Raw genomic sequence first — 12,264 nt, 5'->3', positions numbered from 1 at the left:
TGTTGTTGCATTAACTCTCACGTCTCTATAGTATTTCACTGTGTGAATATACCACAACCCACTTATCCATTCTTCCATACTACCATTTAGGTACTTTCCAGTTTGGGGCTATTACAAACAGTGCTGCTATAAACGTTTTGGGTCATATCTTCTGGTTGTGAACATGTATGTATGCATTTCTATTGTGTATTAGGTATTACTAACTCAACTTTGTAGATACCACCCAAAGTAGTTCTCCAAAGTGGCTGTAGAAATTTATGCTCCCACCAAAAATGTATGAGTTCTGGTTGCTCCACATCTGTGTCAACACTTGGTATTCTCTGTCCTTTCCATTTTAGTCATTCTAGTGTATATAAAATTGTATCTTGTGGTAATTTTAATTCACATTTCCCTGATGACTAGAAGCTGACCATCATTATTCAACGATTTTGTGAGGTGCCTGTTCAGGCCTTTCATCCATTTATGTCATCATTTATCTTTTTTTTGACTTGGAGTTCTTCATATATTCTGGATATAAATCCTTAATAAGGCATTTATAATTGTTTATGTTTTTACTCCTCCCCACTTTAAAGACTTCTGTTATATAATTTTGGTAAAAATGGCTATTTCTAGACTCACCTTCCTAAACTCTGGCTCAAACTCAACAGTTTCTCAAACACATTTTCCTTCTAAAAATGACTTGAGTCATGACCATGTCCACAAGCACCTTGGCTAGCCAGTCATTTCTCCCTACTTTCCTTCTGATTACTTTATCTGTCTCACATTTATAAACCCAACTTCTTGGTTCTGAATGAAAAGTACATAATAAGGAAAAGATATACAGTATGATTGAGTACAAAGAGACACTAGAAATCAGGGGGTCTGAATTCTGATATTAAGTGGCTGTGTGACACTGGGCAAATCAGTTAAACTTCCACTTCTCTTCTGTATTATGAGGGGGTTGGAATATATGATCAAAATCCCCACTAATCCAAGAACCTGCTTTACTTTCAGAAGCATTAAACCCCACATCTGCCTATTTATAATCATAATTGGTGTGTGTACTATCTGCTCTTTAAAAGACATCTTTTCTCTTTGAAGAGATGCTCTTTTAAAAACTCTTTTCAAAGACTGTCCCGATCCTTTTACAGGGTGCTTCTTTATGTTGCAGAACAATGGCTTTTCAGTTACTGATTGAACAATCTTTTTTTCCTGTGTCTTAAGAGCCCTGAAGCAGATGCTATGAGTTCCCCACCCAAATCTCTTCAGCCATGAGTACCATTTCAGTGCCCACCAGCTGACCTCCCAACTGCCGGCACCTAAATCTCTTTGCAGAGGGTTTCCTGTGGCCACCAGAGCCTGATCTACTTATCCTCATGTGCTGGGCACTGACTCTCCCTGTCTTTGTGGGAACAGCCTTCAGTGGATGACTGACAGCAGGTGGCTGTCAATCAATGATGCTGAAAGGACGCTAGTTCCTTTGCACCCCAGGTGGAATATAACGAGGTGCATATTTTTCAGTTGTTCCCACAACTCCCCAGCAGGATGGTGCTCCAAAATGTTGACTTGCTTGATACGAACACGTATTGGCTTCCTTCAGTTCTGTCTTAATTCTCTATTCCCCTACTGGTGCTTTCCTAGGATCTCATCCCAAATAAACTGTCTGCACGCAAATACATGTCTCAGGGTCAACTTCTAGGGGAACTCGAACTAAAAGGGAGCCCTTAGAACAACTTCAGAGGCATTTTATCATACCTCACCTGGGAAAATTGGTTCCCTTCTTCATACTCTTATATTGTGGCAATACATTAAAACTAATAACCTGAAAATATTGGATTATTACCAAAAAACAAAAATCACCCATTCTATAATGAATAAGCTTTCTCATGAATTTTTAAGTATTTCTCTACATAAAGTTGGTAGAGTTTTTCATTTCACACTGCTTCTTACTCCTTTAGAAATTGTTAAAAATACACTTAAGGAAATAAAAACCATGTTGCTACATTGGATCTTAAATAATTTGGCTTGCAGAATTACGAATTACAAAGCTTTCGTTCATTTGCCAAAAGTAGAGATGAGTACACTGATTTCCTTTCATTTATAAGTCTACTTTTAGAAACCATTCATTTTTTCAATTTAAAGTAATATTCAGAATGCTATGGGATTCCATGTACTATATTTCCAAATCACAGTGGTACATGATTATAGGACTTTTTGCAGTCTTATAGTGAGGGCGCCAACTCAATTTCATGATCTTAAGTAACAATCTATAAAGAGGGAAATGAAAAACTTTGAAGTTCATACTGAAAACAAGCCGAAATACAATAAGGTGGCACGTTTTTTTAGCAGATCTTGCCACACCCACAAAAAAAAGGAAAAATGTTAATTTAAATCCACTTTTTATTCTTTCATAGATTTTAACAATTATACACAACTTTTAACATAAAGATAGTGAAACCTCAAGGATAAGAAGGCAATACATATGACCTCTTCTATTCGTTCGTCAGGATGGAAGGAAGTTTCCAAAGGGTACAATGTGTGAGATTTAACACTGGAAAAATACATATGAAACTTGTTAACTGGCTCCACTTAGGATCAGGCACAGCACAATAAATATAGAACTGCATCATCTTTTTAAAAGACTGTTGTTAACTTTAACACATTCTTACTAAAGAAATATGATCAGTGACCAATGTGAAATTCTACAACATATGGGTGAAGGGACACTTACAGTGAGGCTCTGAGCAGTTTCTCTAGCATGTTCACACCCATACATCAACATTCTTAAAAAGGAGTAAGAATGTACATTGCAAATTCAGAAAAACACAAAAGAAACTTGGTCAAACTTTCTTCGTCATATCATTCATTACTAACACAATCCTAGTTTGCTGGTAGGTTTAAGGTAGGAATTGAAAGTTTTTGAAATTCTTTTAATTTCCACTGGTCTTAGGGCCTCTGGGTAGGAGGCCACATTGGAAAGCAAACTGATTCAGCAGCACCATTACATCCACGTCTCAACAAATCACTGCACAATTTTTATCTTCCAATATTCTGAAAGGTTAAAAAAAGATACATGGCAGAATACTTATCCTGAACAGCAGGCCACTGTAAGAACATGTAATCTGCAAGGATTTAAACAAACATAGCTGAATTCTCTAACTGCATCTTTCCTTAACAGACCAAAAGAAATACATTACCTAATGTGCCTTATCATACAAACACAGAAACTTTTATTTTAAAACATATACTTAAAAGATAGGAAGAAATGATCTTTTTTTCACATGACCCAGATTCTGTTATCAGCAGATATAAGAATTAACTTCATCCCTATGAAACAGAATGGAAACTGTTATGCTGCTACAGCTACAGGTATTCTGAGAAATCTTTTGAGCCAGTGAATCAAAAACCATGTGAAAGAATAATATTTTTTACAATCAGGAAGCTGGTTGTTCAAAAATTCAATTAGCAAACAAACAAACATGTGACACATGTCATTATCTTGTAAAAACATAGTGCCACTCTGGCCCCAAGAATCACTAAAGCCCAGCTGGTCCTTAAAGGTGCAAACAGCCTTTAACCACTACTAAATATCTTCTCTGTGGCATTTTACTGCCTATCACATTGCCACATGATTCTTAGAAGCTTAGGGTTCTACGATGTTTGAGGAAAAAAAAGAGGGTGTGATGTGGATCAAGTTCTCGGTGATTGTTTTAAACATAATTTTAAAAAGAATTTCCTAGTAATGTAGTATAATAGTCCTTGATACCGAATTTTTCCTAGTGAAGTAAAATAGGCTTTAACAAGATGATGTTAATCTAAGTTTGATCACCTGGCTTCTTTTTCACTTTTTTAGAGGTCACTGATTCATCTATTGTGCTGAGTCCCACAAATGCCTGCTTTAAAAACAGTACAGTTCTCAACAGTTTCCCACAAATATTCTTGATTTATACTGGGGGAAGCAACACATAATAGAAACATTAATTATTCACGTTTTAAAAAAGTAAGTATTTCCTACAAAGCAGGTTACTTAGCAAAATGCTAAGCTGCAAATAACTTTACCAGACAGATGTTGAGTCATTTCACAATGAACCTGACAGAATGTAGAGAAGTCTGGCCTTCCATTCCAAAGCCATTGCAAAGAGAGTACACGCGGTAGTCCTGTTTACAATTTAATGGCGATGAGGAAAGGGCAAACCTAGGACAAGGAGAGACGTCATCCTACATACACGTTTACAGTAGTGTAGCCATTGTATATCCTATTTACTACATTCACCACTTTGGAGAAAGGATCAGGGAGGCCCTTCAAACACTGGAACAAAGGAATGTTTGTTTTATATAAGACCTACCAAATAAACAGGGAAACAAATGATAACACACATAGGCACTAGTCTCAAAGCTGCACAATAAAGAAGCAAAGGGTTTGAGATGAGAAATTTAGGAAAATATACACATATGAGAGCTTGCTGAGGAAAAGGAGGAAAGAAATCACAGTTCTAATCTTCAAGGCTACGGAATGCATTCTGCATATCTTCAAGAAGCTGTGCATAGTCGGCCTTGATCTTTGCCTCACCATCTTTCACTGGATCCTGAAAGAAGACATGACAGAATTCAATTTACCTTTGGAAAATAATTTTCAGAACACATAGTGAGTTATTTATATTTATTATATTTGAGTACTAGGTTGAGGTACACTGGTAAAACACAGGCAGGAGGCAGAATTAACCTTATTTTTCTTTTTTCCTTTAAGGGTAGAAATGTATAAAGTAGTCGTCCAACCAAACAGAAGACAAAATTTCCGTTTTGTGTCTTCCTTGCTAACTGTATTCAACAACCAATGGATTTACCCTCAACAATATGCAAAATATTAGGGAATTACGCAGCAATGTGTATTAGATGCATTCCTCTCTGTGTATATGATAGTTGGAATTTAATCAAAACAGAATTTACTATTCAAGGTCTGGTAGTATCACCTTGGGACGGGGGGAGTAAAATTTCTAAAATAACCTCAAAATGCACCCCATTTAAAATCTGTATGGAAAGCAACTTAATTGAGTAAAATGTATGAAAGAAACCTTAAAGTGTTTAAGCCCTCTGACCCAATCATTCCACTTCTGAGAACATATACTAGGAAAATACACAAAACCAACTACATGAACAAAGTTGTCCATACCAACAACTGGAAATTTCCTAAATGCCTAAGAATAGGAAAATATTATTCTCCAGCCACAAAATAGTGCTATAGAAAAATACTTAATGATATTAAAGAACAACTGAAATGTTAATTTGATACAATATACCTGTAAACAGAAAAAAGACAGCACCTTTAGTTATACTACCAGAAGTCATCACTATTATATTATTGCATATATTTTTTTATCATTTTCCTATGAATGTATAATTTTAAAAAATAAAATTTGGATCAAATTACATATGGAATTTCTTTGCAACCAACTTTTTTCACTAATTATACCATAAGCGTTTCCCTGTGTCTTTGGATATTCTTTGAAAAAAAGATGTCAATGCCTTTATAATATTTTTGCTGTAATGTACATGCCACAATGGCTCCGTTCACTTTTGGATGACATTTAAAAGTTTAATATACAATCTTTTACATACATCCATATCAAAATCTCTAATTATTTCCTTGGGCTATATGTTTTGAAATGGAAAGACAGGACTCAAAGGGTGTGAATATTTTAAAATCCTTGATACAGTGAGTGTCTATACAAATTTACTTCCAATCTATAATGCAAACACTATATACATAACATACACATTCAGAGAATCACTCTTAATTTCTCAGTAGGAGATTAGTAAATATACTTGGATGTCATGACTTAGAAATAATTAAATACAACTCAACTGATCAAGTATTTTAAAAACAATCTTACACATTTTAGTTTCTACAGATAATTTCACTTAATTATTTATGTCTTGTGTACTTCCCAAAGAATGAGAGTCTACTTAAAAGTAAAAATGATGTGTAATAGGATACTTGAAGTAAGCAGCAGAAATCGTTTCAGAGGAGCATCGGGATTAGATATTAACAGGCACTTGAGGTAACGTAATTGCTGCTTAGCAATGATTTTAGCTCTAAATTGCCTGGCAGTTAAGACAAAAGGGAAAACACGTCAGCGTTTATTTTAGACGTGACATACTATAGTCTTTACCATGTGAATTCCTATTTGAACATAGCTTTGAGGTCTCTTCTGGTTTTACATAACCCGAGCATGTATGAAAATGATAAATGCCAGTTTCACACACCAGGTTTGGGACCCAAATATTTTAAAAAATCAAAAAGAAACTACTAAAAAAAGTTTATGGTAGAAACAAATATACCTTGAATTTCATGGAGGAAAGCTTATAGAGGATCTCCCCCATGTGCTCACGGATAATGGACCATGTGATTTTATTGTCACTCTGGGCAGTGGTTTCAACAGCTCTGCGGGCCATATCATAAAATGCAATCATGTTGGACAGCATCCCTACTGTCTTGTAGAATGGGCAGAACCTAGGATAAATGAAAGTCAAAATAATAAACAAAAACAAAATCCAAAGCAAGTTCATAGTTTTTACCTCATCTGTAAAATACCAGAGCATTAACTTCTTTATTTAGATATGCACACTACTTACATTTATTGCATGATACATAAGGAATGAAAAAAGAATAGTGGAAAAGATCAATAATACTTAACCAGAGTTTTTGGACAGAGATGTCTCAGGAATAGGGGGTGGATGGAGAGATGGAGCTATGTATTCTTTTATTTAAAGAGTGATGTTAATTTTTGTTAACACAATCAAACAGGAAGAACAATGAAACAGTACTGCTTCAATCTAATGACCTCTGAGGGTTTGTGTTTGTACAGTGCAGTTAAAGCAGTTACCCAAATGGTAAAATAACTGAGTTGTAAAGACTCCCTTGTGACAGTCCGTGAAGGTTTAATAAATAATAGGAAAGCAGGGAACTGCAATTTCCTAAAGTTAATAAGCATTTCCTTTCTCCATTAATGTGTTCACTTTCATTTACCCATATCTTTTAATAATGAAGACACAGAAGTTAATATTCAACTTGCATCCCATGCATTCTAATCAAATTTCCAACGCATTTAAACTTACTTGCATACACAATTTCATGCACACTCTCCATTACACTCTCTTCAAATAATTTTCCCTTTGTGGAGATATCTTTGTGTGGATGCTTCCCAGAGCTTCTTAAGTTCCTGATAGGTTTTTTTTGAGCCTTATTGATTATACTGTCATATTTTCTGCTTGTCTTACATTCTGGTAATCTTCCTATGTGTTCAGTTTCCACTTTAGTCTTATACAGGGCCAAATATGATTGAGGGAGAAAAACTAGCCTATGATGAAAGGGTTCAAATGATCAAAGTTTAAAAGAAATGGGAACTTTTAAATAAGCCATGGAAGTAGCAGAGACAATAATGAAAAACAAGCACTGGGCAGGAGTAGCAGGGACTGGTGAGATGTCCGACAGGGACTTCAGTAGAAAGAAAAAGAATAGGACTCTTGGGCTTCCCTGGTGGCGCAGTGGTTAAGAATCCACCTGCCAATGCAGGGGACATGAGTTCGAGTCCTCGTCCAGGAAAACCCCACATGCCGCGGAGCAACTAAGCCCGTGCACCGCAACTACTGAGCCTGCACTCTAGAGCCCACGAGCCACAACTACTGAGCCCACGTGCCACAATGGTGAAGTCCGCATGCCTAGAGCCTGTGCTCTGCAATAAGAGAAGCCACCAAAATGAGAAGCCCGTGCTCTGCAACAAAGAGTAGCCCCCGCTCTCTGCAACTAGAGGAAGACTGCGCGCAGCAACGACGACCCAACGCAGCCATAAATAAATAAATAAATATACAAAGAATAGAACTCTTGGGAAATGAGGCATGAAAGTATATTATTTAGGAAAAGAGTAGAAGAGGCACAGGCTGTGGTAACAGGTAGTGAGAAAAGCTTCTGAAAGAGGCAATGATCCCCAGGCTCCGTACACTAAGCCACAATTTAATCTAATTAGAGATGGCTGGATAATGAGTGAAAACACTGTCATAACTGGAAAAATGAGCCAACTCAAGATAAGGGAACATACTGGATCACTAGATGTCTGCTATGAAAATATAAAATAAACCTATACACTGAGTCAGAGTGTGTCTGTATGAGAAAAAAAAGGCGGGGAGGGTTTTGTTTTGTTTTTTGGTTTTTTTTTGCGGTATGCGGGCCTCTCACTGTTGTGGCCTCTCCCGTTGCGGAGCACAGGCTCCGGACGTGCAGGCTCAGCAGCCATGGCTCACGGGCCCAGCCGCTCCGCGGCACGTGGGATCTTCCAAGACTGGGGCATGAACCTGTGTCCCCTGCATCAGCAGGCGGACTCTCAACCACTGTGCCACCAGGGAAGCCCCGAGGGGAGGGTTTTAATGTGTAGGCAGCTCCTTCTTCAAAACTTGATAGAATATCCTCAAATTAAAAAAAGAAAATCAGGCTAGATTACCTGTCATAAGGAGTATATCCATTTTGTTGAAGGAAATCATCTTTGATAAGTTTTGCTACCTCCAGAGTGATTTTATCTGTTTCTGCTAGTGAAGCCTAGAAGAGGAAAAAATACATTTTTAGAAATTTACTGCCACAACGTGGGACCAATAGTTCTAACCAGTTAGCATGCAGAAACCAATCAACACACGATCACCTATCATTAATAAATTCACTTCAGGGGCTTCCCTGGTGGCGCAGTGGTTGAGAGTCCGCCTGCCGATGCAGGGGACACGGGTTCGTGCCCCGGTCCAGGAAGATCCCACATGCCGTGGAGTGGCTGGGCCCGTGAGCCATGGCCGCTGAGCCTGCGCGTCCGGAGCCTGTGCTCCGCAACAGGAGAGGCCACAACAGTGAGAGGCCCGCGTACCGCAAAAAAAATAAAAATTAAAAAAAAATTTTTAAAAATAATAAATTCACTTCATAACTGCTTCCTGATTGATGTTCTTTTTTGGATTTTGTTGTGAAAACATATAACATAAATTTACCATCGTAACCATTTTTAAGTGTAGTTCAGTAGGTTAAGTATGTTCACATTGTTGTGAAACAGATTTCCATAACTTTTCATCTTTCAAATTTGAAACTCTATACCTATTAAACAACAACTCCCCTTCTGCCCTCCCGGTCCCAGTTAACCACTACTCTACTTTCTACTTCTATGAATTTGACTACTTCAGATACGTTACATATAAGTATTTGTCTTTTTGTGACTCGTTTATTTCACCTAACATAATGTCCCCTCAAGGTTCATCCATGTTGCAACATGTGTTTGAATTTCCCTTCCTTCTCAAGGCTGAAATGGAATATTAATTCCATTGTGTGTGCATGTGTGTGCGTGTGCGCACGTGAGTGTGTTGCAAAGGACATCTGGGTTGCTCCCACCTTTTAGTGCTTAGATGTTTCTATGAACGTGGGTACACAAATAGGCTGATTTTTTTTGAAACACCACATAGAGAGAGAAATGCCCAGCCAACCCTTAGCTATTCCAGTCATCCTAGCCCAGGCACCAGACATGTGAGGGAAGAAACTTTCAAATGACTATGGTCTCAGCCACCATATGACTGCAAAAACTGTATGAGGGGACCCAAGCAAGACTTCCCATCTGAGTCCACTAAACCCAAAAACCATGAGCAAAAAAACACTACTTAAGCCACTATATGTCGGAGTGGTTTGTTATTCAATAATAATCTAAACACCAATCATCTTTCTACTTTCCATAACACAAGCAGGTCCCTCAAATATCTTCTGGATAAAGGAATAATCTAAAATCCTATTAGTTTAAAAAATATTTAATAAATACTAATTCTCCCAGCAAGAATCCACATATCCAAGGTTCTGTTTGTCCTTAAAAAGCTTCACTGCAACTCACAGACCTGTCTTCCACAAGATTTTACAACCTACCTTTCCCACAAGCTGTACAATTTCTGCCAAGTCTTCTTCTTCCTGCAGAATCTCCTTAGCTTTGGTCCTCAGAGGAACAAACTCTGTGAAGTGTTTGTCATAGTACTCATCCAAGGCACGCATGTACTTGCTGTAGCTGATCAGCCAGTTGACAGACGGGAAATGCTTCCGTTGAGCTAGTTTCTTATCTAAGCCCCAGAATACCTGATTTAAAGACAAAATCAAAAACAAAACATAAAAATTTTTCTTAAATACAATTTTTTTGAAGTATTGAAATGTATTTATTTGTTTGTCCTAAATATGCAATTCTATACTTTTCTGGTCAAATTATTTATCTTTTTAGTATATAACAAGTATACATGAAATAGAATAAAACTGCAAATAGGAAAATGTATTTCTTTTAGTTTCAGTATGGGTAATATCTACAAATCAAAATTTCCTTAATAGTATGTCAAATCTGATAGCAAAAACACTGACTCCTTTGAAGATTATGACAGTGCAATATAAACAGATGAACCAGAAAATGCTTATTAAGATAGATACTTCACTTTAATGAAAACCTCTAAATGTTCTGAATAAATTCAGTTCCCTATCATTAAGGGCCAATCCTAAAAGATGTGACGGTCATTTTTCTGAGGCCAAACATTCATATGTATTTTATGCGTTCCTAACTTTGCTCCCCATTTCCCTGCAATTAAAAATTCAAAATTTCAGCAAAGGTTAAACATCTTGAAAGTTGTAAATTTAGCCTCTACCACTTCCTTTTATCTGAAACTGACAGAAATATAGGCAAATATTCTATTTTTCCCATATGAATAATACATATGCTTATAAATGTATCAACATTAAAAAAATAATAGCTCTGATTTATATACATCTTTCATTTAGGCTTACTTTTAAAAATTTTTTATTTATTTATTTTTTATACAGCAGGTTCTTATTGGTTATCTATTTTATACATATTAGTGTATACATGTCAATCCCAATTTTCCAGTACATCCCCGCCCCCCCCCCCCCCCCCAGGCTTACTTTTAATGGCCAAGTTGGCTGGCTATCCACTAGAATTCATGCCCTTGTCACCGGGAAGCTGCCTAGGCAGAAACTACACTTTCCAAGTTTTGCTTTCATCTGGGTGTGGCTAACAGAATGAGTGGAGTGACCAGGCCTGAGCCCAAAGTAGGTGTGCCTTCTACACAGTCCGCCTGTACCAGCCAGATGCAGACAACTACCAGGCTAGGTGGAGCCCAAGGTAGAAGAAGCGCTGGTTCTGGATTACTGTGGAATGGAAAAGAGCTGCCCTCTAATAGGGTTACCTGCCTTGGACCATACCACGAGGAGAAACTTCTGTGGGGTTTTTGCCATTATATCTTTTTTGGGCCCATTTGTTTCTACTCCTAGGGTTACTCTAACTCAAAGTGTAGTATTACTCTAACACGAATAAAACTTTGCTACCCGGATGTATTTTCCACTTACAGAATATTAAATCTATTATAAACTCTAGATAAAGAGCTAAGAAAGAACAGACAGCACTGAAGACTTTCAGTAGTAAGAATGTTGCTAAAACAGACTTTACCGCTGCCTACTCTTCAGTGACCAAATGAAATACTTCACAGTGATGTGGATAACATGAGGACAGCCTGGGGTGGGGTGGAGCTCAGAAGCTGACTACACTAGGGAAAGATATACCTGAACAATACCAAGAGTAGCAGATGTAACTGGATCAGAAAAATCACCACCAGGTGGAGAAACTCTAAATTTAAAAGAAGAAAAAGTCATTAGAAATGCTTATGGAAAATAACTTGTATATAAAAGCAATTTTTTGCAAGTCAATTTTAATGTAAATAACTTTAGAAATATGACCTTCGGAAAGAAAATCTTATACAAAAATCTTAAATAAAAACCAGTACTAAGTTGAAAATTAAGAATGACAACTATTAAACACCTTCTAGTTTGAGAAATGAGACAGATTTAATTATAATCTGTTTCACTATTCTGATCAAACAGATGAAACAGGAAGGAAGGAAAAGGTCTGAGAACAAAGTATGGCTTTATGTGGGGATCGTGAATCTTCACATTGTTTTTATTGTGATACAGTCTTACCTTAACATGTCTATAATTTTCTAAATTATTTCTATGATATTGTGACTTGAATGTAATAAATCAGTCAAGTCAAATCTATAGAACCAGAACATGTAGAGATGACCTAAACATGTGCATTTTAAAGAGCTTCTTGGATGACTCAAGTGCAACCTTGGTTAAGAATCACTGCTCTCGGGCTTCCCTGGTGGCACAGTGGTTGGGAGTCCGCCTGCTGATGCAAGGGGTGTGGGTTCGTGCCCTGGTCTGGGAGG

The 12,264-nt window shown here is 37.2% G+C and overlaps 1 protein-coding gene across 2 annotated transcripts in view; it reads right to left on the bottom strand.

Moving 5' to 3' along the window:
- Positions 1-2,361: 2,361 nt before the first annotated feature.
- The window catches only part of ATP6V1A (ATPase H+ transporting V1 subunit A), a 55,664-nt gene continuing 45,761 nt past the window's right edge, over positions 2,362-12,264 (bottom strand). For both annotated transcript variants that reach the window (XM_060298073.2, XM_030836810.3), the window contains 5 exons: positions 11,600-11,663; positions 9,914-10,117; positions 8,475-8,569; positions 6,319-6,490; positions 2,362-4,565 (listed from right to left, as the gene is read on the bottom strand). In XM_060298073.2, coding sequence (XP_060154056.1) covers positions 4,473-4,565; positions 6,319-6,490; positions 8,475-8,569; positions 9,914-10,117; positions 11,600-11,663 — 628 coding nt within the window. In that variant the 3' untranslated portion in view covers positions 2,362-4,472. The remainder of the gene's footprint in view (positions 4,566-6,318; positions 6,491-8,474; positions 8,570-9,913; positions 10,118-11,599; positions 11,664-12,264) is intronic.

This window comes from Globicephala melas, chromosome 4 (assembly GCF_963455315.2).
Source record: "Globicephala melas chromosome 4, mGloMel1.2, whole genome shotgun sequence".
In the NCBI taxonomy this organism is placed as follows: Eukaryota; Metazoa; Chordata; class Mammalia; order Artiodactyla; family Delphinidae; genus Globicephala; species Globicephala melas.
Note: the sequence above shows the minus strand (reverse complement) of the source record. Positions and strands in the feature narration are given on the sequence as shown.